Genomic DNA, 26,494 nt, shown 5'->3' with positions numbered 1-26,494 from the left:
TTCTTCGTTACCACGGGGACGTCTCTATCGATGTGTTACCTAGCAACAGTAGGGGGCTACACAGACAGAACTGCAGACTCTGCTTTAATAAGACATGGACCGCATAGAAAATTACATGTATTGTTGCGTATATTCGTAGCTGCCGGAACATGCTTACCGAGCCGTTGTGTATCACCGAAAGGAGGGAGACACTTACCCGAACCGTTGCCTTGCAACGATAGGAGGGATACACAAACAGGCACACAGACTAATGGGAAGGATTTATGAAGTACGCCGTTGAGATGGGCTCAGGTGCCATGACATGCGTACCAAGTTTCATGAAGATAGTTCAGGCATTCAGAAGTGGAGGGGAGGGGGGGGAACACAAACAGATTGGAGATCGCATGAGCCTACTTGAAGAAGGTAGGCCAAATCACAGTCTTTTAGAAAATAACTCAAAATCTGATTACCTCTGTAGTAGTTCTGCTTACTGCAACGATATGATTAAGAACGCCATTAAAACAGAGGCTTCGATGGTTAAAATCAAAGGATGCAGCCAGTGGACTTCTGGGAATATGTACCTAAGTTTAAAAATAATGGCCATTCCACTACCCAGTTCAGGATTGGTGTAAGTGTAATAATAGAGCTCAGTTCATTGCTGAAGCTTTTGATTATTTCCCGGTTCTTAACTGTACCTCTTTTGATGACATTCGACACAGCGCTTTATATTTTCTTCGGTTTCATAAAGGTTGTCCTTTTCCGGCTCCTGCTTTAAACAGGCGATTCGACTTCTCAGTTCTTCGAAATGTGTCCGTTTAGGTGAATCCACAATTTAATTGTTAAAGATTGCCCAGAGATTTTTACTTCTATTTTAAGTTACAGCTCCTGCGTTAAACAGGCGATTCGACATGTCAGTTCTTCGAAATATGTCGGTTTAGGCGAAATCCACAATTTAGTTGTTAAAGGTTACCCAGAGATTTTTACTTCTATTTTAAGTTACATTTTTAACCTTAGTTGGTTAAAAGTGAAATTTCTCTCCTCATGGAAGCAACCGGCTCTGTGTGCATGTTTCTAGGAAAGTAACAGTGCTTTAGTGACTAATTAACCTATTAAAATGTTAAATAATCTTCCAAAATTGTTGATAGCATAATAAGTAATCGACATTCCTTCTGCTTCACACTTAAACTACATCTGTTACACTTTATGTTAGTTCACAAGGGTATAGGTGATTCTTTTCATTTTCATTTCTGCCGAGCTTTTGATAAGCCCCCTGATACACCTCTGTTGAGTAAACTTAGTAACGCTGGATTCTTAGAACCTTATATTGCCTGATTCCAAAGTTATTTTTCTCCCAGAATTTACCTTGTTCGCATTCTAAAGAAATTTTCATTCACCTTTTACCATGCTGTCAAGAGTTCCACAAGTCTTCACTTGTGACGTATGTTCAGTATTTTTATTAACGATTTATGTGCCAATGCTCATTTTCCGCTTCTTGTTGTGTGCTGGTGATCCTAAAATATTTCGTGTCATAGAGCCAGCTGAAGGTTGTAAATCACTACAATCTAGCTTTGATTCAATATAAAAGTGATGCATTGAAAATTATATCAAAATTAGCCCCCTTAAACCAACATAATTTCTTTTACTCGTAAAAGTAACAGTGTCCATTTTAATTACTATGTTAGTGGTGTTTTAATCGTACATACTGACTGTGTAAAGATTTTGGTGTTATGTAAGATGTGCATATATTCTTATGCATTAACATTTCTGGGACTGATTCGTTTCCTTACGTAGAATATTTCTTCTCTCCATAGTCTGATATTGTTATATGGTAACGTTTATTGATATTTGGAGCAGTTAGTATCTCACCGTTCGTAACCGCTTAAGCTCTTGAGGTCAGTCTTTGTCCATTAGTCACTTCGCCATAACGCCACTGATCGGTCACTCACTCTCTTTTTGTTTCTTCTTCTCTCTGGACTGCTCGATCGTATTTCCTGATCTGCATTACCTACTTCACGTCTGCTTCCGACTTGCACTGAACTAACGTCTCGCCTGCCCTAATGAACTGAGCTGCCTGAACACGTCAGCGCCACCCTGCATCAAAAATAAACTGGACTCAGCTCTCGTTAGGCTCTGCAGCTACTGTTATATGTATGTCACACTTGGAGAATTTGCTGGCTAGTTCTGGGCGACGTTAGCCCTCGGCGTCAGCTGAGAGGTTACTGGAACAGAGACGAAGATTCGGACCGCTACAGTTGCACGAGACAAAAATATGGTTATGAGTTCCACGGGACCCGGAACCAAAATCGAGTGTGCTGGCGAGGACCAGCAGAAGTGTTAAGCAAGACGTTAGTTGTGAGTCAGTTGCCAGCCAGCAAGGACGTGAGCACGGAACTAGAGTAATCTTTATTGTTATACGCCGCTGCCTAGCAACGACTAATGAAGACGTAACAAGTGATAAGACTTAGTGTGTGCTGTAGTGATGTGTAGAGTCTGTGGATTAGTGAGAGTTATAATTATTCGTATCTGCTAGTCATAAACGTCTGGTAAGTCCAATTATCGATCCAACCCCTATGTCTAATCACTGACAACACGATAACTGCTGTCAGAAGTAGGATTGATTGTTCGAATTTGAATTGTCGGATTGCATTGTTGGTTTCCGAATGATGGATTTCACGGTAAAAATGGACCCCTAGTTTGTACAATGGCAGCCCAGTCGGGTAGCAGGTTAGAGCGAATAATGTCCGAGAAAGGTTGGAGACCAAGATGGAGGTCGATCAAGAAGCGATATAAGCCATTCAAATAGAGATGAAGACTAATCAAGGAAAGATTGGGGGGGGGGGGTTGAGAGAAATTAAAGCCGGCCAAGAAGAAATGAAAGCCACGGTGAGGGCCGGCCAGGGAAAGATGGAGGTCGCGATAAACTCCATCCAGTCCGAGATAGAGGAGACCGTCAGAAGTCTGGTGGAGAACGTCCTGGCGTCTGTCGACCCAGGACCTCAAAGAGGAACTCAACGTGAAGATTTAAGAAACGCAGCTACCAGATTTTCTGAGAAGTAGTGGGTCTGGAACGGGGTTCACTCAGCCTCATGAGGATAATTGAGGAGCTGTTTCAAGAAAATGGCGGCTCCGGTCTAGAAAACCGCGATTAACGGCAACCTGGAGATCCGGTTGCGCCGACCATGCGACTCCCTCTGTCCGCAAAAGTTGGCACTAACTTGGCCGACAAGCGGCGGTCGCTCGGTCGGTATAGTTCGCTTTCGGACTACAGGCCATGGAGTTTGAGCTGGGTTTACGAACGGTGTCTCGGGACGCCAAGAGCCGCCGCAAGCGGATAGCGAACACTTCACGAAGAGCCCAACCTCAGAATCCAAGGAACACAATTCGAGATATAAACATCTAGGACACTGGTAGAAGCCACGCCGCGAGGACTCGAAACAAGATCAGCAGAAGTCGAAGTCCGAGCTGAGCATAGATGTGGCGGCAGTACAGGAACCAGCGTAGCTGGAGCATAGAAACAGAAATTTGATTCGTCGGCATCTTAGGCCGTGTTCCACCTCCAGTTCGAGGCTGTAATGAAGCAAAATAACCGGGCACTACGCTACTTGGTAACAAGCCTTGCCTTATGACCATCGACATCGGGGCGGACTGTTGCCGAGTTAACGCTCCGTGCTGCAAACGGCGTCAGGGGAGACCCTCCCCATCCTAAAGGATGCCATTGTGGAACTGACCTGGGACGGAGCCCCATACGCAGCAGTCACAGACGAGTTCATCCTGGGACTCATGTCTTGCACACTTTTCATGCATTCGTGGATCTAGGGCGCTACATGCTGCGACTGGGTCAGGAAGAAGTATCGATATGGAGCCCCTGGGCGCGGCCTCGACCAGCCCGCTTTGTGGTGGCCATCGACCACGTGATGCTTCACTGTGTGAAGGAGTAGTGATAGTACGACTGGAAAGTCCCCTTGGGGCGGAAAGTGGCCTTGTAAAACCGGAGAACCAAGAGACCCCCAACCCCGAAGTAAAGAGTAATGCAACATGACACCCAAAATGCGCAGTAGCGGGGCCAGAAGAGGCGGCCGCTGCTGGGGAACGGCGCCTTAAACACGTTTTCGCGTCAAAGAATACACACAGAACAATAGAAGAACTGTCGGAGCGGTGTTTCTACGCGTTCCTTGCCGAGGATATATCCAATTATCTATCCAAACCCTGTGTCTAGTCATTGACAACGTGAAAATATTATTGTTATTGCTATTATACATCGTAAAGACCAACAGTACGTAGTGTATAGTGTTTCATTATGCCCTGTGTTGTGAAGCCGTTGTATGCAGTTAGCAGCAATTGGCGCGTAGACTAAAACCACATCCGGTAAGGTTCATTTCCCTTTGCGATAACAAACGCGTTTGGATTTATGAAGGTCAGTAAATAAATTCTGATTCCTATTTGCAGTTTCCTGAAGTAGTGTTTTAATCATGGCTTGACCTGTTCAGCAACGCATAAATGTTTAGCCATTAAAGACTGGTAGTGACTGTATATTGTTAGCATGAGTTTCGAGGAAATAATCAGATAGCCTCTAAAGCATAATGGCTTCTGTAGTATGTACCACATGCTTTAACATTAGAAAACTTTTACATTGTTCCCTCCCAGTGTAGTAGTGTATTCCATATGGTTCTCAGAATAAACAACGATTATTTTGCTAAACGGCCGGTCACGGTAGCCGAGCGGTCTAAGGCATGCACTGTCTTCGCTCGCTTGGAAGCCAGGATCGTGGGTTCGAATCCCACTCAAGGCATGGATGTCCAGTGTTCGTGTGTAAAGGTAGAGGCCTTTCGACGAGCTGATCACACGCCAAAGGAATCCTACCGAATGTCTAATATCTAGTAAACCGAAGCGAAACGGAGAGTTTCATGGAGGTAGGCCTAGGCCCAAATTGGGGCTGTAGCGCCACAGAAAAAAAAATTGCCAAACGCCATTAACCGGTTGGTCTTTATGAGGTAGATTCAGCGTCATTTCTGTGAGACAGAAACTGAATATTTAAATATTGTTCAAAAGAAAATTGTGCTTTAAAGGGTTAATATTGTGACATATGGGCCGGTTCCAGGAAACGAATTGGCAAATACATTGCCACGGAGAGATTGATTCTTGGAAACCAACTGGTTACGGAACACGGTTTCCGTGGATACGGAAACTGAACGTTGCAAGCACTTAGAATCCAGATCGTTGCTTCTAAGTTAACACATGATTTCCGATACACCGCATTCAGGAAGATCAACAGGGGAACCATTGGAGGCGATGATCTCTATTCGGTTCTTTCGCTGTTATAAAAGTAGTTCATTCGTGCATTCAATGCAAACCCTTGAGGAGGCGGGGTCGAATACCTCCACTGTGACCCTGCAACTCGTAGGAGGCGACGAAAAGGGAAATCTCAAATCTGAGACAGTAAAATATGGTCGCGAGTTCCAAGGGACTCGGATCCAAGAAAGACTACGCTGGCGAGGGCCTGCAGCATATACAAAAGACAGACCTATCCTCTCGTCAGAGAGAGCGCCCCACAAAAAAAAGACCGTAACTGCCAGACAGTAATAAATATCTGATCATGAGCCCCAGATGGGGCTCGACACCATACATACTGATTGACCTTCAGTCGGAATGTGACTTTGACTTTGACATTCAGTGCAGAGGCTCCTAATGTAACAGTTTGTCTCTGGACAAAATGCTGAAAATAGTAGTAACGGTAGTGCAGCCGATTATGACAGAGTCTATTGCTGCTGTGTTAGAGGAGGCTAAAACAGTGGCCAATACAAAAATTGTCTTAAATCTCATGGAGCAAAATGGCCACTAGAGTTTATAGGCCCCTCAAAGTCATAGTATTTAATGCAAATGATATTATCTACTGTGCGGAGCCTGGACTGACAGAGGTATTGTATATATTATACATATATTTAATAACATGTAAATTGTACATACCGACAACAGACTTATTACTTTTGTGACTCTGACAAACGACAGACCCGTCCTCTCATCAGAGAGATTGCCCCACATCAACAAGCCTGCAACTGTCTCACAGTAATAAAGATCAGGTCTTAAGCCCCAGATGGGTGCTTTATTCCAAGACAGACTGGTCGACTGGCCGTCGTTCACTACATAACTCTGATTTGATTTGATTTGATTGTTTCAATGCAGTCAGATTCTTCATAGAGATTCGTCAGATAGATGTCGTTCAGGAGTTCAATGTACGAGCTGTTATAGTCAACTGTAATTATAAAGAAGTGCCAGTAAACCCAATCATCAAATACAGAACCCATTATTATTAGTCACGCTAACCCCGAATACGTGACAATATACACGTAAATACTGTATGGGATTTTGAACGTTTGAGTGGAGGCTTGATTTACCAGAGGGTTATGATACTGTGTAACTTCAATAGCCATAACTGTTATTAGTTGGGACACGGACTGGAAGGGGGCAGGTTACTGCTCTAGTCATGGTGAAATTTTTTGTTGTACTACCAAGGTTTCGGTCTCTTAGGGCTTGCGAGGGTCACTGCTGGCCCTATTATCTTTCGGATATCCCATAATTTCTTCTTTCCCGAAGTCTGTATTGTATTGCTCTTTTGGAGGGATTTTAAATCTCTCTTATCGTCGTAATATCATGACTTGCTTTTCTTTACAGTTTTCTCTGCTAGTACTTTTACTTAATATAGATCTCGTCCCCATCTCCACAGCTTCGGTCACAGCAACGATCAGAGCTCCTGCAAATGTACGCTACTCATTATATTTTAGTGATCTGTGTTGAATCTGTGAGCTGCCCAAATATCAATTACGAAATCTTCTGTAAGGCTCTTTGTTGCCCTTCTTATCATGCCAGCAACCCTGGTATGATATCCACTATGGCCGTATATCATATTTTCACACTGAGGTAGCTTCTTCAAGATCAACATTCTTTTTATTTGTTATATTACAGTATAACCGGTTTGTTTGTCCTGTATAGTGTTACGCCGTTCTGCATTACGGCATTTGATTCGTGTCAAAGCCAGATATCCACTATAGAAATTCCACACTACTTGTACATGGCACAGTATTAGTTCTGGCAGATCTTATCGTACCCTATAATATTAACCAGACCGCCTCTGTGGTCTAGTGGTCAGAATTCCTGCCTACAGATCCAGAGGGGCCGGGTTCCATTCCCGGTGCTACCAGATTTTCTGAGAAGTAGGGGGTCTGGAACGGGGTCCACTCAGTCTCGTGAGGATAATTGAGGAGCTATTTCAAAGAAATAGCGGCTTCGGTCTAGAAAACCGAGATTAACGGCCGTGGGGTTCCGTTGCGCCGACCACGTGACACCCTCTATCCGCAAAAATTGGCACTAAGTTCGCCGATAAGCGGCGGTCGCTCGGCGGTATAGTTCGCTTGAGGACTACAGGACACGGAGTTTGGTTTGTTTTCATTTATAATATTAACCTACCTCCCTCTCGTAAGGGAAATGAGTAAGCTTACGAAATCACTATTCTGTCTCTATGTGTTCCCCCTTTCAACTTTTGAACCAGTTGATGGGGCCTCTTTAAAATGGTATAGCGTTATGCCATTGGGGACAACCTTAACATCATATGTTTTATAATTTGCAATAATTGATAAATAATATATGAATAGAGTATTTCTTCAGAAAGTAAAAGTTGCTCAGCTAGTCAGGAAATTCACAATATTTTGTGCAATATCAAAGCATGTTACCATGTCCATGAACCCAGCATTGCTCCTTATCTTGAGCCAGATGAATCCAGTCCATGCCTTCCCTTCATGTTTCTTAAAAATCAATTTTTATGTTATCCTTCCATCTGTGTCTTGGTCTTTTTAGTCCTAGCGGCATCCTTCCTTTCAATTTCATACCAGAAACTTTGTATACATTTCTTTCTCTGTTCTGTATTTCGCCCCCGGACATTATCGTTATTTAGCAAGGAGTACAAATTACGAAGCTCCTCATTATGCAGTTTTCTCCAGGCTCCAGTTAATTCTTTGTGTGAAGTCCAAATATTCTCAGCACTCCATTCTCGAATGCACTGAGTCAGTGCTATTCCCTCAATGTGACATAATAAGTTTCAGCTTATAGGTTTAAGATAAGAATTAATTGTGCATTTTCTCTTACTCCTCTAAAGCAATGCAGAGAATTATTTAAAGTTATAATACTCTTGACCAGTAGAGTAAGATGACTGTATGTGTCATTGTTACAACTGAGTTGTGAGTGATTAATCCTGATAAGAGCTTTTATGTAATTTAAGATACTCGATTTATAGAAATATTATGAAAAGTAAGTTTCTTATACCAGTCTGTATCTATGTGCAGGGTGAAAAGGGTACATCCCCACGCAGGATGGACAGGTTACGACGGAGTTTTCGTGACAGTTTCCGGCGCCGCAAGGAGCATGTACCTGAAAGTTCTAAACCTCATCAGTGGCATGCTGATGAGGCTGGAGTCCGAGCAGGAACCTGTAACTTCCATGTCAAGGTAAGCTGTATCATTGACAGAGACTGCACCAAGCCTCTCCCTAAAGGAGGACCTGAGTTTGAGTCCTCCAGTTTTCTACCTCGCATAAAATCAGAGAATGTATCAACAGGATGTGCAGAAGGATTTATTGTATACAATGCAGTACAGTACAGTATTATAATGTGGCATATACACCCATTGCTAGGCAGAAACCTCAAAACAAACAACGAGTACAGCCGTTGCTATGAAGGGAATATAGAAACGGTCTGAGCAACGACTCTGTGAACACATTCCCACATAATATTCCAGCTATCGCTAGGCAGCCGCCCATAACAACAATAGAAAAACTTTTGGAGGTTGTGTTTTATGTTGCGTCCTCCCTGAGGCTATGTAGTGATGACCCCAGGCTGACTGAGAGTTCAGTTGAGGGTTGGCAGTTCAGTCGATCTCAGCAAGGGAGCCTGAGAAGAGATGGCACTGTAGTTGATTTGACAGATGGCAAGAGTTCAGTTGTGGGATATTCGCCAGACAGTAACTATGCAAGCGGGGGAACCTGAAGAATCTTCAGTGTTAGAAGCTGTCGCTGGGGAACAGCAGGCTGGAAAAGAGTTTTGTGGGTGTTGTGGTGATCTGTGAATTGTGGAGATTAGCAGTGGCTCTGTAATTACTTTTAGTTCTGAATAAGTGGTCAATAAATCCATTCACCAATCTATACCCCATCTATAGTCACACACAAAAACGTGACAATACATGCTCTAACAATGTGCACCCTTTTATAATGAGTACTATCAGTATCTGTGGACGAGAATGGATAATGAATATCATTCTTCAAAAGCACTTTTTGTATCCAGATCATAACAGACTTTCACTTGCAGTCAAATAATTTCCTATCTTTCATTCCAAGATTTTTCAGCACAGTAAACTCAGTTTTGAAGATGGCTTATCAAAATGCATTATGTATATATGAAACTTCGTATCAAAAATGTGGTATTGTCAAGAGTGCCGAAACCTTCAGTTTTTTCCGCTATCTTAAATTGCGTGAAAATGGAGTACTTCCTGTGCTGTTAAACAAGTTCACTGTTTTGTCACAAGAGCTCAAATGACATTAACATTTCACCCATTCTGATCAAGTAATATGGGGTTATTGAAAAGAAGGCCAAGTTTCTGGATGCAATAACCTATGAAATGTGAACCAAACGAAGTACTTTTTTTCCCATACCTCGGAGAAAATATCAACAGTTTTCTGCTTCCTTAACAAGTCTCAACATCAGTACTGTTTGTAGCTCTGCAAACAAAACAATTGCATTGTCTTTCTTCCTTTCAGTGTTTTCAGTCAGTGGAAATTCTGATAACTCTAACATGTTGAGAGAAATGTTTTTAGCCTGATTTCCTTATTTTGAAAAAATAAAGTAGTCTTTTGAGATCAATATTTGTAGTGTAGTCTTTGTCTCTATATTTGTATCCCTCACTACGATGTATTAATGTATGAATTGCTGAACCAGTCTGTATGAAACTTGGTATGTATATCAAGGCATTTGAGCCCATCACAACAGTATAATCCCTACCTTTAGTAATACCAACATTACATCCTCTCAAATATCTGAGGCACAACCTTAATATTTCTTCGATGCTTATACCAATTGTAATGAAACTTGGTCTGCGTATCATGCCACATGAAGCCATCTCAGTTTCATACTTCATAAATCCCATCGATCAGTAAGTAATACCAAGGTTACAGCCTCTCAAATTGTTACTGTAATAACTGTAGTGTAACTTAAATTCCTGAAATAATGGTCCTGGAACTTATTACATGTCTTGCCACCTTAGTCCATTTCAATAGCATACATCATAAATTCTTACCATCATTAATACCAGCATTATAGGTCCTCATATTTCTGAGTCGGAACCTTAATATTGCTTGCTATGTATATCATGCCACCTGAAGCCATCTCAATGGCGCACTTCATAAACTCCATCTTTCAGTAATACCAACATTACAGAATCTGAGATTGTTTTGGTAATAACTGTAGTATTACTTAAACTCCTGAACTTATCATCCAGGAACTTAGTACATGTAACATGCCACCTGAGACCATATCAATGGTGTCCGTCATAAATCACTATATTCAGTAACACCAACAAAACAGCCTCCCAAATTGTATTGTTTTATTGACTTCATTATGCACACATACTAAAGTTTCCATTATACTTGTTGTTTCAGATACTGAAATTAAAGTGGAAGGAAAGTAGGCTGTTAGTTCTCCTCAGAACTTCTTAATTATATTTGCTGCTAAGCAGGGGCGTAGGGTACATGGATGTGGTGGAAGCATTGCTTCCCTATAGAAAAGCAACCAAGAACATTTCTGGCAATTTTTCAATTTCAAAAAAATATTTCATACTTCAAAATATTAATTAATCTGAGAACATATATTACATATAATGAGAATATTGCAAGTTTTAATGTGTTACATAGACAATTTATCAGGATAGATCAGTTATTTTCTTCCAAAATGCAGGGAAATTTAAACTGCAACACCCGCGGAAGCAGCAGGTCTTTCGCTTCCACCCTCCCCTGGGTTAACTGGCTGACTCAATGTCAGTGTTGTGTGTAAGTGAGCTATGCGCTATGGTATGCTACCAGCTTCGTGCTTCCAGCAATGTTGTCAGATGTAAGGCACAGTTTGCAGTAGAATAATCTGTGACCTTGCAGTTAAGCGTGCTTACTAGAAATTCGCAGAACCAGGATAGGTTGTCATCACTGGCTTTGATGAACATTGAAAAGTCCTTCCTAAACAAACTGCAGTCCAAACCCATTTTTCTAGATGAGGTTATTGATCTGTTTGCCAAGAAAAACAGAAGAATCGAGCTGAATTATAAACAATAAAGTAAGCATTAATTATATTCCAGGTTCACAGCCCTCTCATTTGATGGCTATAAAATTGTGTTGATAATTATGTGTTATTTTAATATATTACCTTAAATTTAGAATACATATTAAACTATTAGCTGTTTTCTTTTAAATAGAAGATAGAAACTATAGGATATGTAGAAAAAATTTATATACACGTATATAAAGTTGCTTCCCTGCTTTCGGTAGTCATGCTACGCCACTGCTGCTAAGAGAGGTTCTTCCACATGATCATACAGAAGTCAACCCATTATGTTCACTTTCAGGGCATCCAACATGAATTCCAAAGCTTCACCTGGCTGTTCTGCCCTTAGATTTGACAGTCGTGACATTAATATTGTTATTTATATGAAATGAAGCTTTGCCTATGAAAAGTACTCATATTACAATATTGTCATTTTCATTGATTTCATTTAACTTTAAATTTGCTTATTGAACTCCTTTCAGAGGATTGTCAACCTTGAAGAAAGCAGTCTTCTGGGATTTGGCACCGTGTATATGTGGTGTTAACCGACGTTTCGGAGGAACATATCGCCCCCATCACCATGGTGATGATCACGGTAAAGCAGACTGTGACAGTCTGCTTTACAGTTTCTCATGGTGTTGTCGCTTGCAGATTTCTTATACTTTTTCTTCTACCCTGAAGATGGGGGCGATATATTCCTCCGAAACGTCGGTTAACACCACATATACACGGTGCCAAATCCCAGAAGACTGCTTTCTTCATAGTCACCGCCGTGAAAGCCTCAAATCTTACAGATTGTCAACCTTGTTATTATGTCTGATCTGAATGTTGTAAACATGTCATCAAAGCCACTTATGCAAAGTGGCTTTGGGTATATCAGTTGGCGAACTGCAACAAGGAATACATTTCTTTGAAGTCCATACACACAGTATTGTTATGCAGTCAGCATCCTCATTTTAAACCCTTGGTATATATCTCAGAATCACTGGGTTTTTGGACTTTGTCCATCATCGGGTATTCTGGAAACTAGAAAACATCCTTTAGAATCCACCATGGTATATCTGCTCGTATTTGCTATAAGATTCATCCTGTTCCTTAAATTGGGTACAATAATGACAAATCAATTTGACACATGGAGGTTCTCTTCCATGCATGTGTCAAATTGGATTGAATAGTTACAGTTTGCCCTCCAAACTGTAAGTACTTAATGCACAGGACTTTGAACAGATGCCATCATACTGTGTAAGGCACACAGTGTTATTGCAAGTGTGTTGTGTGTGTGCACGCACATATACAGCAAAGGAGGAGTAAAAAGTAACGATTTGTTGATCATTTCAGAGTGAAATCCACAATCCAATGTTTTGAATTACATGAGATATTAACATTTGAAGGTAGAGAGTTCATTTTCAGTGGTCTCTGTAAATAATATAAATGTGGTATCTGTATAGGATTTGAGGTTCTCACAGGTGTGGTTATGAAGAATTCCATCTTCTGAGATATACCACTGTAAAGTCCGTTAGAAGTCAACCACTGTTTCAGAGAAACATGTCTGGTCCATCTTCAGGGCCAAAGAATAAGTCAAACATGGAACTAACATGAAGCAGGTAGCCTGATGATGAAGGTAACTTGTTCCTCTGAAACGCTGGTTGATTTTCAGTGGATTACACTGTATTATATCCCAGAGGATAGAACTCTTCTATGTAGTGTCTGTCCAACCCAGGTGTGCATATGACTGGAAAGCTCCGTGGAATTTGTGCAGAACAGTTATGTAGTTTAAAAACCTTTATCTCAAGATTATGTAGTTTTTCTTTTATTTCAGAAACTTATGATGGTGCATATTTAAATGGCTCTTTCTTCAGGAATATAATGTTGTGTAGTCTGTTGAAAGTCAACTGACATTTCAGAGGAACGTGTTGCCTCCATCTTCAGGGTTCAAGATTAAGCCAAGCAAGAAACCAGGGTCTTTTCCGCAGCCTGCTTAATGCTGATCTCTTGTATGACTTATTTTTCGATCTTGAAGGTGGAGGTGACATGTTCCTCCACTCAGCAGACCACACATCATTATTTCTTGGGAGATTGAACTGTTCATAACCACTTCCGTGAGAACCTCAAATCTTACATTGTGAATACTTTGTCTCTCTTTGCCATGGTGATAGCTCATCATGTAGAATTTAATAGTTGGTTTAGAAAGCAGTAGATCAAACAGAAACCATGAATCTGGATATTGCATATCCCACATTCACCTTAGCTTTTTAGCAGGCTTAGCTGCAAGATGTTTGTAAAATAAGTGATCAGAGTAGCACTGAAACTAATTATGTTTACTAGTTCTATTACAATTTCTGTTGCAAAATACATTAAAAAAATAATCAGTACAGCAACCCCAGGCTTGTACATTCTCACTAAGCAGCTGAGAGGTTCACAGTCATCTGATCCTGGTACAGTGTATGAAATTTGGGATTTTAATATAATTTTGAATCTGTGGTTCACTTATTTTTCAGCCCTACTTATTAAATGTATGTGGAACGTAATCTTGAATCTGTCATGTCAATTTCCATAGATTTTTGACACAGAACTTTGTATCTAATTAGTTAAAGCTGAATCAATTGGGTATATACTCATATAGTCTTAAGCAGATGTTTTTCATTCAAGCATTATATCATCTGAGATTTCATAAATATCGAAAACTCTTTTATATCTCTTTGTTTGGTATGACAAATTGTAAACGATGTAGCGTGAAGTCTGCTAATGCCAAACTCTCTTCATTGAAGATTCTGCTATGAAACTTAGATGGATAACAAATTAATGTAGCAGTAATGTCAAATTTAATATTATTTTATTTCTCAAATTTAATATTATTTTATTTCGATTTCTGTAATTTATTCTCTTCTAGTATCTTGGTTGTGTTGAAGTGTTCGAGTCAAGAGGGATGCAAGTCTGTGAAGAGGCCTTAAAAGTATTACGAGTAAGTAACTTTTTGTGTGTGTTTGTACTCATCTGTTAGCGTTTCTGTTAAGAGGGATCTTTATCCTATTCAGTATAGGCAAAACATATAGAAAAACGGAAATATTATAATTCAGCCAGAACCCATGGCTGTTCAAAATGTGGCGCCTAAATTGTACTGAACCAAAGAGAACTGTGCTGAAAACTGACAGTTACATGAAGTATCACTCTGCAGTATGTAATTCAATCCATAAAAACAAGTTCTGATATCCTTTCTCACTTTGTAGTCTTGAGGTATAGCCAGTTTTGACCTAGACTACATTTTGGGAAAAGTCATGCGACTGTCACAGTTCACTGTGAATTATCAGTATGATATGAGTTGGGGTAGGTCAGTTGGTATAGTGTTGGCTACAGGCTGGGTGACCAGGGTCTAAATTCTGGCAGGGGCAGAGATTCCTCTGTCTTATACATTGTGTGGACTGGCTCTGGGGCCCAGCCAGCCTTCTATGCAGTGGATATACCTGGCTATATAATCTTCTGGGACATGAAGCCGACCATTCACATTCAACTAGTGCTGAGGTTTAGAACTACTGCATATGTCCTCATGCTTGGTGTTTAATTAAGCACAGAGACAACTTTATCTTTATCACTACAATACAGGTCTGTGAAACAATCTCTGTTTGGCTTCCATATTTTGCAATAAAATACTAAGACCAAAATGTTTGCAGTGTCTGTTGAGCTCGGAAAACTTATCTGCTAATGAAAAGCGATTTATTTGAAGAAAGCAGTCTTCTGGGATTTGGCACCGTGTATATGTGGTGTTAACCGACGTTCCTCCGAAACGTCGGTTAACACCACATATACACGGTGCCAAATCCCAGAAGACTGCTTTCTTCATAGTTACTGCCGTGAAAGCCTCAAATCTTATACAGCGATTTATTTGTCTCGTTGGACTGCACTTTTGAAGTAAATGAGTATACAAAATAACATGGTACCAGTCAGATGCCAAACCGTCCAGTTAGAATCAGTTTTATTATGAGGAAGATTATTATGAACACGTATGCTGTTACAATTATGTTATAGATTTGGTCATCTCCAGTATGGGAGCTTGAAATATAAATTACTCATGGTAACATAAGCCAATAGACCTATTTTAAAATGTTCACGTGGGAAAAATTATGCGTTTTTGCAGCAATTCAGATCCCACTTGTCCCATTATACGAGACAGCCCAGGCATGTCTTGTCATAAAAAGGTCAAGTTGTACCTGTTCTTAGATAAGCAATACACCATGAAGTCATGTAGGGGAGTGGAGGTATAGCTCTGCCGTTCTTCACTCCAGCACTAGACGGAAGTGAGTGGTCAGATTCATGCCTCTACCACTTTACCCCAGGTGAAGGAGCCCCCAGTACCCATTGTATAAGAGACTGCTTAGGCCCCAAAGTTGGCCTGGATGCTGTGGAGTAGAGAAAAATCTGTTACCCTTGCATGTCTTATGACTGTGTAGCCAGTATACTAGTGATTAAACCATATGAAGAATTCAATTATTTGCTTGTTTTCAGAACTCCAGAAGAAGACCAGTTAAAGCAATTTTGTATGTATCTGGAGATGGCCTCAGGGTTGTAGAAGACGAAACTAAGGTACAGTATAGTAATTAATTTTGAGTGTTACTGGATGTGTGCATGAATGCATGAAAATTGCAAACTGAAAAAAGAGGTGGTAAATATTGCCTGTAGATTATGAATCCAAGGCCATCAACACACTTAATCGCTGTAAAGGTCTGCAGTTTTCTCCTAATCACATTAAACCTAATTTCACATATCTCTGAATTGCAAATTTTTCTTCCTAGTGCAGGATTTCAGCCAAAGGGCTTTTATAGTTGCAGCTCCAGCACCAAAATGATCATGTAATGTTGATTATATACACTGCATAAACAGAGTATAATTGATGTGGTTCTCTGTACTGCAGTGTCATATCTGAATGACCCTGTCTCACATGCGAAAGAAGCAATTAGTTTAAATAAGTTTTCCATAGTTTTAAATGCACCATTGTGAGTTGTCAGTTTGTCTGTGAAATAACAGAATATTGTTTCCTTTCTGTATTGGTTTTTTATATTGCTAGTTCGGTGGGACTAAGTCCCTTGTACCAGCCCCAGATGATAGGTGAGGGTGATTGTGGAGCAGTTGGTGGAATGAAGATTGGCAGGGGAAACTGAAGTACTCAGATAAAACCTGCCCCAGCACCACTTTGTCCATCACAAATCCCACTTGACCAGACCCGGGATCGAACCCAGGCCGCCACAGTGGGAATCCAGCGACTAACCAATTGATCTATGGTGCAGTCTTTCTGTGTTATTAATTGAAACATTAGTTTTATGGGAACTGCCATTTCCCCCCTGTCCATGCCATATTAGTAGATCATTACAACCCATTATGTACATTGTTTCTGGGTTTTTAAAGTCTGTCTATGACACTCATCTCTTCACATTACCCTACAGTAAATGTTATATGTCCACCTCCTGCCTGAATACAGACAGGCTTCAGCTCAATGTCTCATTGCCACCTGAAAATGGTCCCAAATTTCTGGCATGTTGCTAATTATATGAAAACCTGCCACAATTTGATTTTGGAGTGTTTCCACATCATTCACTGAAGACGAATACACCAACGATTTTAAATGGCCCCACAAGTAGAAATCCTGTGGATTTAAATCAGTTGAACATGGAGACCAGGCAATTGGTCCACCTCTACCTATCCACCAGGAAACTTTCAATTCAGGTACCTGCATGCAATGAGACTGAAATGTGCGGGAACACCATCATGGATGAAGTGCAATTTTTTGATGAATGATCAGTGGCACATTGACAAAGAAATCAGGCATATTGTGTTCCAAGAAAGCTTTGTACTCGTAATTCCTCCCAGTAAGCCTGTTTGGAAGTATGTGGAGTCCAAATAAATTATTACCACAAATACCGGCACAGATGTTAATGGAGAACCGCTGTTGGTGATATGACGGAAGATTGCATGTAGATTCTCATCTGCCCACAGATGCTGATTGTGAAAATGGATTCCATCTCCTGCAAACAGTGCTTCATCCATAAATATCGCGCAGGCAGGGAAATTAAGAGTTGTACCACACTGTTGTAAGAACCACTGGCAGAACATTACTCACATTGGGTAATCTTGTAGTGACAAGGCCTGTACATGCTGCACATGGTAGGGGTACAGCTGTTGTTCTCACAACATTCCCCAGACAGTTGAATGAGTGACACCCAGTTGCATTAATACCCTTTGTGCGCTGATTCCAGGAGTTTCATTCCAACATCCAGCATATCCTCCTCTGCTTCATGAGTCATAGATCTTGGTCATCCCCTGTTGGCAACAGAAGGTGCAAAATCCCCACGTTCACAAAGGCGGCAGTGGGTACTTATTGACCTCCTATCTGGACATCTTCATTCTGGATACCTTTCTTGGTACAAACAACGAACCACCACAGCATTACCGTCCATCAACCCGTGCATGAAATTCATGTTGGCTAGCTCTTGATTTGAATACATCCTCTAAACAACTTGCAGACACCACGCACTTAACATACAATTACTGTACACATCTCCTGTTAAGATCTGGAAACTTTCCAAGATTCTGTCAGACTGATCCCACGACTGTTGTAATGTAGTGAATGACGGAAACCATTTTCTGAAGTTAGAAAATTCAGTTTATCTTCACGGGTTATAGAAAGCCTTAACTCGGAAACCGTGCATTGATGTAAACTATTTTTATTATCCACACATGAGGAACTCATTCCTGAAGTTATGCTGTGTATTTTTGAAACATGACATGACATCGAAAAGCTGGAATATGGTGTTGTAATTGTCAGTAGTGAAGATCAATGTTTATGCAATAAATCCCTTTATCAGCCTGAACCCTATGTCTAACCACAAACATGTGACAGTATACATATACACAAACCCCCCTTCTCAAGATATGTTTGACCAGTACTCTCATGCTAGGTTTCAGCCTCAGGGCCAAAACATACAATGCAGTGACAGATATGCAGATTTGATGAGGTTACTGACATCCATCAATTGTTGGTATATATATCCTGCCTGAAAAAATATTCAATCATGTGTATCCACTTATGTGCAGTTTTTTTATGTGTGTTTTAATCATGGCAGAATTGACTGAAAAGAATGCTGAATTCTTAAGTGTTTGAGGAGAGAGGCAGTATTACATCTTTAAACCATCTCATAGTGTAGTGCAAACAGTCATTAAATTTTGAAGGATAGTAAATCAAATCACAATGACAGTCATATCCTGAAAGCTTTATAAATTGTTGTAGTTTGTAGGTTATAATGTCTTACATGTGTGTTTCGTTTATTTTACTAGGGACTGATCGTGGATCAAACTATTGAGAAAGTTTCATTCTGTGCCCCAGATCGGAATCATGAAAAGGGTTTCTCATACATTTGTCGAGATGGCACAACAAGACGTTGGATGTGTCATGGCTTCCTTGCATTAAAGGAATCAGTAAGTATTTTCAGGATGAACTTTTGAACTGGTGATAGCTTTCTCTTTATAAGTCAAAATATTTTGTACATTTTCATGAATTAGACATTAAATTTAATGACATGTATGGGTAGTTACTGATTTTTAACAAAGTATGAAGTGTAGGAAGTTATATAGTGGGGTGTACGACCTTCTCAGAGTGTGAATTGTGCCGGAAGATATTAAGCTGATAATGGACCAGTGGTGTAAATTTCAGCCATATGATATATGGTTAATTTTTCATTTTAGTTGACATTTCATTTAACAGCATATAGCAAATTTTCTAAACCATAATACATTTATGCAGATTGTAAAGGTCGTGCCATAGCTAAAGCGGTTAGTCACTGGCTTTCCACTGTGGCGGCCTGGGTTCAATCCCGGGTCTGGTCAAGTGGGGTTTGTGGTGGACAAAGTGACACTGGGGCAGGTTTTCTCTGAGTACTTCAGTTTCCCCTGCCAATCTTCATTCCACCAATTGCTCCACAATCACCCTCACCTAACATCTGGGGCTGGTACAGTAAGCCAGAAGTGGCCGCAGTACAAGGGACTTAGTCCCACCCCACTAGCAATAAAATAAATATGCAGATTATAAGGTAAAAAACATATACTTTGATGTTAGGGAAGACAACTCTTAATTATTCACTCTGCAAATATTACCTATTCTCCAGTTTTGATTTGAAATGTACTTTTTTCCTCACATTGTATACACTTCCTATAAGTGTAATGACATCTCTAAAACTGGGGGAAATTGTTTTGAAGGAAATAGAATTTATTTTTTAACATTTGAGTTTCTTGAAGCATTGATTATGATGATTACTGGTTGAAATTACTGGGTTTTTGGTCTTTGTCCATCGTCTGATACCAAAAAAAAAAAACTAAGAGGACACAACGTTTCAGAGACTGGATCTATTTCCGTCCTCAGTTGAGGGAGGAGACACTGCATGATCTGACATGATCTACCATACCTTTAAATTGGTTGTGTGTAGCAGATTGAACATATTGTAACGTGTCTGGAGTCCAGAAGAGACACTTCTGTGGAAACGCCAGAATAGACCGTTGCATAATAAACAACAATTGCTCTACTGTAGTTCTAACAGGAATCTCCACGGTTACGACGAATACGCGAAGGTTCCCACAGAGACAACGCGATAACAATGGGTTATTGCGTAGGAAACGCGGAGCCAACAATGCAACGTCTCCACCGCTATAACAGAGGGTTCGTTACCTAGCAGCGGCCAAGGATAAATAGCCCAGCTTCGACACGAAGCCAGTCAGTCTCGGAATAGTCTTCGGAGAAGACAGAAGTCTCGGAACAGGCCTCGAAGAAGAGAGTCTCGGATCGCCCGTCTAAGAAGTCAGTTCGGAATATCCGTCTAGACAGTCCAGTGTCGCCGAGTTATTGTAAGCAGTGGTTGTAACACTGCGAGTGCAAATGGAAATCGTTGTAAAGGGGTGTGTCAATGAGCGAAAGAAATAAATTCGCTATATATCAGACGACGGCGTCAACTTATTTGTAGCGTGACACACCCGAACACACTACAATAGATATTTCCATTTGGCAGCAAGAGCCTGCCATGCTTTTCCATCTTAAAAATTCTTCCCGTCTCCACTCTTGATTTTGCTTTCTTTGTAACAAGTTGTGCAAGTATAGCTGTAGGAAAACTTAGGATTGCCTGGCCTTGCAAATCTAATCAGTGATCTCATGAATCTGATCTCAGCAATATGCGAAACTCATTTAATTATTTCTAATGCACACAGGGTGAAAGACTAAGTCATGCAGTAGGCTGTGCGTTTGCTGCATGCCTGGAACGAAAACAAAAAAGGGATAAAGAATGTGGGGTCACAATGACTTTTGATCCTAAAAACTCAACATTCACAAGAACAGGCAGCTTCAGACAAACTTCAATTACAGAGAGGTTGCAGGATCCACAAGAACTGAAACCTATAGGTTAGTATTATGCACACGTTCACTTACTCTACTTTACATTTAGAAACGTTATAAAGGATGTTGTTGCACTCATTTGAGGGATTTCTATTCAGAGTATTCTGTACCCAGGACATATTTGTCGAAGAAAATAGTCTTTTCCCTTTTTGGAGAAGATGTCAAATTGGTACTGTTTGAATCACAAGTATAAGTATATGAAAATATTATATTTAAACATGTTATGGTATTACTCTGTGACAGATTTACTACAGTAAAACCCTTTACAGTGCCCCTCTTTATCCCATGACCCTCACATTGCACACATGAAAACCTAAAAACAGAAATGCTTTATGTAATTTGAAAGGAAATTCCTAGGTAAATTACCACCACCACTACTTAACATCCAATAACATCCCTGGCAATGCAGATGTAATAGGTTCAATATGATGCCATACTGTTTGGTTTCCATTGGCTATACAGCCAACTCCCTCCAATATTTAGATGTAAAAAATATAGCATCAACTTGTCTTATAACAAGTAAGACATGCTGTACAGTGCTTAGGTAAGAGACCATCTGTAGTGCCTTAAGGAGGGAATTGGGTTGTTGCTTTGGGTCATTAGTGTAAATGGCAACATTCCAAATCCAGGTGAACCTGCTACTGGAAGGACATCGATTTGAAAATAAAAGCTTTGCTGTGAATAAGCTGCATTAGTAACAAGTAAAGTTACAAATATTCTGGTTGAGCAGTTACAATGAGTCCATTATTGAAAACTGTTTACTATAATAAAACATTTTATGCTTCTTGTATGCCATTGTAGCATTTTTAGTTACATACGACTATGACCTGACGACGGAAACACTCGACATTTTTGTGTAAGCTCTCTGTAACTGTAAATATTCTTTAAGAAGCACTGCCACTATTGAGGCACATCTGCTCACACACATATGCACATTTCTAGTATTGCATGGTTTTCTTATATTTATGTTTTAATTTAATTAATTAATTAATTTGTTTATATTTTTCCCCATAAAAAAATTCCATTTCCATAACTTTTGGTTCCACAGTTTTACGTTAAATGTTGGTGATTCCTTCAGAAACAGAATAGTAGAAGTTTCACAGTACTTTAGGGAACAAATTGAACCTTCATTTTACATTGTAGTTGATAGAATATTCACTACTTATAAATAGATAAGCAATTGAAAGCTTTTCATTGGTTGAATATACCGTGTTCATCCATTATCATAATGGTATGATTCTTGGATCCAGCTACTGTATGTACACTATGAATGCAGGTTAGTAATTGCAGAACATTTCAAGGTGAATTGCGTAATATAATAAGACTGCAGTATCTCTTCCATGTGTGTTCCATAATGTTGCTGGTTGTGATGGAAGAAAATAAAACGACAGATTGTCTTAAGACAGAATTAATTTGCAGAAATCTGTTCTCTGTACTGTTAAGAGTAGTGTGCAATAACTGCACATAAATTATACCCTGTATTTATTCATGTCTGTTGGTTTCAGAACCACCACCTGTGAAGCCTGTGTTTAATCCATATGCCATTGAAAGACCACATGCTACAGTGTCCATGCTGCAGCGCCAGGGTTCATTTCGAGGGTTCCAGCAGTTAAATCAAGCTTCTCCATTTAAACGTCAGATGTCACTTAGAATCAGTGACCTTCCCTCGACACTTGAGAGACAACGATCACTTAGCCTTGAAGGTTCAGACTTTCGACTTCCTCCCATCCATATGAAGGCTCCAGGTAAGTTAATCCATTCCGATATGATTATTAGATTGGCAGGCAGATTGTGAATGTGTTAACCAGCTTATTGAAATATTTATGACATAGCTTGCTTTGTCAGAGGGTGAAGAATAGAAAGAAAAATGTGGAAGGTAATGTAAGTTTTGATGANGCTGCGCCTTTCACTTCCTAATCATTAGAGCTACTGTTCTCTGCATTCACAAGCCATTCACCTGCTCTGAAGATGGAGGCAATACGTTCCTCCGAAACGTCAGCCAAAACGAAGAATACACGGCGCCAAAACCCAGAAGACGACTTTCTTCATGTGGAAGGTAATGTTTTGAGAATCAAATATCAGCTTTCAAAATGTAATTTCTTTAAAATGTATTGCACTGATTAGAAGGGCAAAGAAATGACACTTAAAGAGGATGAGGTCTGAACTGTGTGAAGGATGAGAAAGGATGAATTCCTGGTGTTTGATGGTTGTTTGTGACATATACAGGAATTTACTAACTTCTTATTCCTTTAAAACAGATGCTTGGTCTTCTCCATCTTTCCTTTTTGTCCTCATTTCTCACATTCAGCTCTTGTAGATTATTCTCTACATCTTTCAGCAATTTCTACCTTCTGACTTACTTTCAGAAATTTTCTTAACTACAGGCTGAGAACGTTCCATATAGCAAGATATAACTCATTCTTATAAACTTTCCTTAGTCATTTACCGAAATTATTCAACCGCCATCTTTCGTTAGGTTTCTGAACATATATTACACTCAACTCTCGATTATCCGGGATAATGGTGGGGATGGAAATCATGATTAATCGAAAACCTGGTTAAGACAGATTTTATTAAAAGTAGTACTTTAATACTGTACCTTCATAATACTATAGGCCTACCTGTATTTAAATTTATTCAACCTCATTTTTATGTCATCTCATGGCCTATTTAATACTTTTTTTACATTACACTGAAGTATGAATTAGTTATTTCAATCACAGTCTTCAACAACATCCAACACTTAACACTTAAAAAATTTAATATTGTCGTTTGCTTTTTCGCGGCATTTTCCTCTTTACGGATATCCATACGAAGCCTACATAATATTACAATTATTATTTTGCTGGACATTATCCATCATCTTGTCTATTCTAAAAAACAGTCTAGTTTCTATTAAAAAACACAACGTTTCGAGAACTGGAATCTGTCCCCGTCTTCAGGTAAAACCACTCAGTTGGGTCCAATAGACAGAACTAGCCCCCTAGAAACTAGACTGTTTTTTAGAATAGACAAGATGATGGATAATGTCCAGCAAAATAATAATTGTAACAATTTACCATCATCACAAACTTTTAGATCTTATCTACATAATATTAGCTTGTCACTTAATAAACTGTTCTCTTCACTCTCAAGATAGTCTAGTAAAGATTCCAAATGATTAAGAGCAGCACTGTCTACCTCTTCCTCATTCTCACTTTTGTTTTTTCAAATCTCGAACAGTTTGTTCTCCAATACTGTATTGCATTGCTAATTGTTTAACTACACCTCTTTTCCCCAGCTGATTGATAATTTCAAGTTTCTGATGAATACTTAACACAACACGCTTCCTTTTACACCCTGACATTTTGCTAACGCACTTGAAGATCAATACAAAGATACTAACTGGGGCGATGTATCTGTCCTTGAAACTTTCCACAAATCCTTGCATTCTTTCACCCCTACCCTAGAACATTGTGTTAGCATAACAGGACCAAAGAATGCAGAGCTCGGTTCACACTAGTGCGAAAATAGTGTTACAACTCACCATGTGAAACAAAAGGGAATGAATATTAAACAACATATAAGCCTCAAAAAAACCTCAGTAGCCCCGGATAAGCCGCAAACCGGTTAATCCGCCCCCAGATAATCGAGAGTTGACTGTACTTCCTGAGGTGAGGTTCCCATGTGCAAGTGCCAACATAAAGGACTAGGGACTAGCTACTTTTTATCTGGCCCCTAATCTTTATTTTGTCTAGCTTGTTTGAATCTACCAGGAGCTTATGCCCATGCAAACTTTCTTACCATGTTAAGACAGAAACCCATTGAGACTATATACAGGCATTGAACTTGTTCAGAATATTGATGCATTGTTCTGAGTTGATTACTGACTTTGTAGGCAGGAAGCCTACCAACACAGCTCCATGAATTGTTCAAGAAGCAGTAACCATAATCTAGTCCATGAATCTCTGTGTCTTCATGTTTTTTGGGCATGGGAATTGTGATAGCCGTTGTTCCTAGACTACCTGCTTGTCACAGATTTGTCACTGGTTATTATATGTATATGAGAGGAGGTCTTAGCTGGTTGTAATGTTGGAGAAGTTCTAAGCATAATTGTGTATACAGTATTCTGTTGTCTTATTCCTTGATAGTTATCTAAGCTGGCATCAGTAATAGTTTGCTTGCAAGCCAGTTATTTCCAATTAATTCATGTCCTCAGATGTTGTAGTCATTTGCTGCTGTTACCGATCATATACTACAGATGTCAGCCACAGACATTTTATCTTTGAACAGGGTAATCAGCATCCTTAGCGCATAATACTTGAAGTTTTCGCAGTGGTGATGATTCATATTATGGCACCATGTAATTTTGTAGGTGGATACCCACCAGGCTATGCAGTATTATATAATCAAGAAGACCATAATATGAATCTTCTCACTGCATCCACGGTAACTGTATCCTTTCTGTACACATTTGTAAGATATCTGATAATCACCGTCTTCTTCTCAAGCTTTGTTATGGACAGCCCTGAATTATTGCAGCAATGTTGAAACTCTTACTGTTGTTGTCCCCATGTAACAGTCTTTAGGCATCTTTGCATATAAGAGACCATTGGTTTCATTCACCGCATGAGCAATATTCAGCATAATCATGTTGATTTAATATTTGTCTCATTGGAACTTTTTTTTATCACCATATTGTCTAGGACAGTTACTTATATCCATACATAAGGGGTGGGCCTAACTGCTGGCTCTTGCATCACGACCTTCAATGATCTATTGTACATACTCCTCAATTTTACCTCTTCAACAATCCTACATTTCAAATGAAGTATAGAAATTTGCTTACAAAGGAGTCATGATAGTCATTTGGCTCTTTAAAATAATAGCCTAGGTGACAAAATCTTAGGTAAGCTATGGCCTCACACTCGCATTGGATGTGTGTGGCTGATTCAACTTCTCCAAGGCACGTTTCACAGATAGGACTTTCTCCAATTTCATTTTGAAAAGGTGTCCTTTCAGGTGACACTGTCCTGTAAGCAGTCATTAGTACAGTTGCATCTTTGAGATAATAAACAGAATTTTTTCTTTCTGGTAATAGTACCTTCTGTTATGTTTCCAGCTTTGAATGGTCGAGCAGGTAAGAGGAGTAGTACTTCTGCCATGCCATTCCCTTGTTTCACTTACACTCACAATATCTGTTGCATGATGTTAGCTTCTCACGTTACTTTGTGGAACAGGATATCCATGAAAGTATGACCCAAAAATAAAGTCTCGTCATTAAAAAAATAACTACTTGTATTCTCAAAACAAAATTAAGTTTTATGGAAAGACGTGCTTATTGCCTTTTACTGTGCTGTGCTTTTACTGAAGAGTGAAGGTGGTTTGATGAATTTTAGTCTGCTTTTCATGCCATCATGAAAAGATTGGTTTGTTAGAAAATGTGTTGTAGATACCCTCTAAGTTTGAAAAATGTGATTTTGGAATGCTCTGTGAGTATCTGTACCCCCAGAGCAATTCAGTGCTTTTATAATTGTTAATTTCTCATTCTTTCATTGCCCTGACATAAAATTTAGGGGTATTTTATATGAATGAAATAAAACAAATATGCAGATTTTTGTAAGATTTGAGGCTTTCACGGCGGTGACTATGAAGAAAGCAGTCTTCTGGGATTTGGCACCGTGTATATGTGGTGTTAACCGACGTTTCGGAGGAACGTATCGCCTCCATCTTCAGGGTAGAAGAAAAAATATAAGAAATCTGCA

General features: G+C 39.7%; 1 protein-coding gene across 12 annotated transcripts in view; it reads left to right on the top strand.

The window, feature by feature from the left end:
- Positions 1 to 26,494, top strand: part of LOC111873397 (protein numb) — a 214,496-nt gene that overhangs the window by 163,796 nt on the left and 24,206 nt on the right. For 11 of the 12 annotated variants that reach the window (XM_023868073.2, XM_023868072.2, XM_023868067.2 and 8 more), the window contains 6 exons: positions 8,313 to 8,474; positions 14,217 to 14,288; positions 15,827 to 15,904; positions 18,650 to 18,790; positions 20,567 to 20,756; positions 22,256 to 22,495. In XM_023868073.2, the coding sequence (XP_023723841.1) occupies positions 8,340 to 8,474; positions 14,217 to 14,288; positions 15,827 to 15,904; positions 18,650 to 18,790; positions 20,567 to 20,756; positions 22,256 to 22,495 (856 nt within the window). In that variant the 5' untranslated portion in view covers positions 8,313 to 8,339. Of the gene's footprint in view, positions 1 to 8,312; positions 8,475 to 14,216; positions 14,289 to 15,826; positions 15,905 to 18,649; positions 18,791 to 20,566; positions 20,757 to 22,255; positions 22,496 to 25,851; positions 25,870 to 26,494 lie in introns of all 12 variants that reach the window. The other variant, XM_033755075.1, reaches the window with a different exon arrangement.

The sequence above is a fragment of the Cryptotermes secundus genome, unplaced genomic scaffold, assembly GCF_002891405.2.
Source record: "Cryptotermes secundus unplaced genomic scaffold, Csec_1.0 scaffold22, whole genome shotgun sequence".
Taxonomy (NCBI): domain Eukaryota; kingdom Metazoa; phylum Arthropoda; class Insecta; order Blattodea; family Kalotermitidae; genus Cryptotermes; species Cryptotermes secundus.
This window is presented reverse-complemented; position numbering and strand designations above follow the sequence as displayed.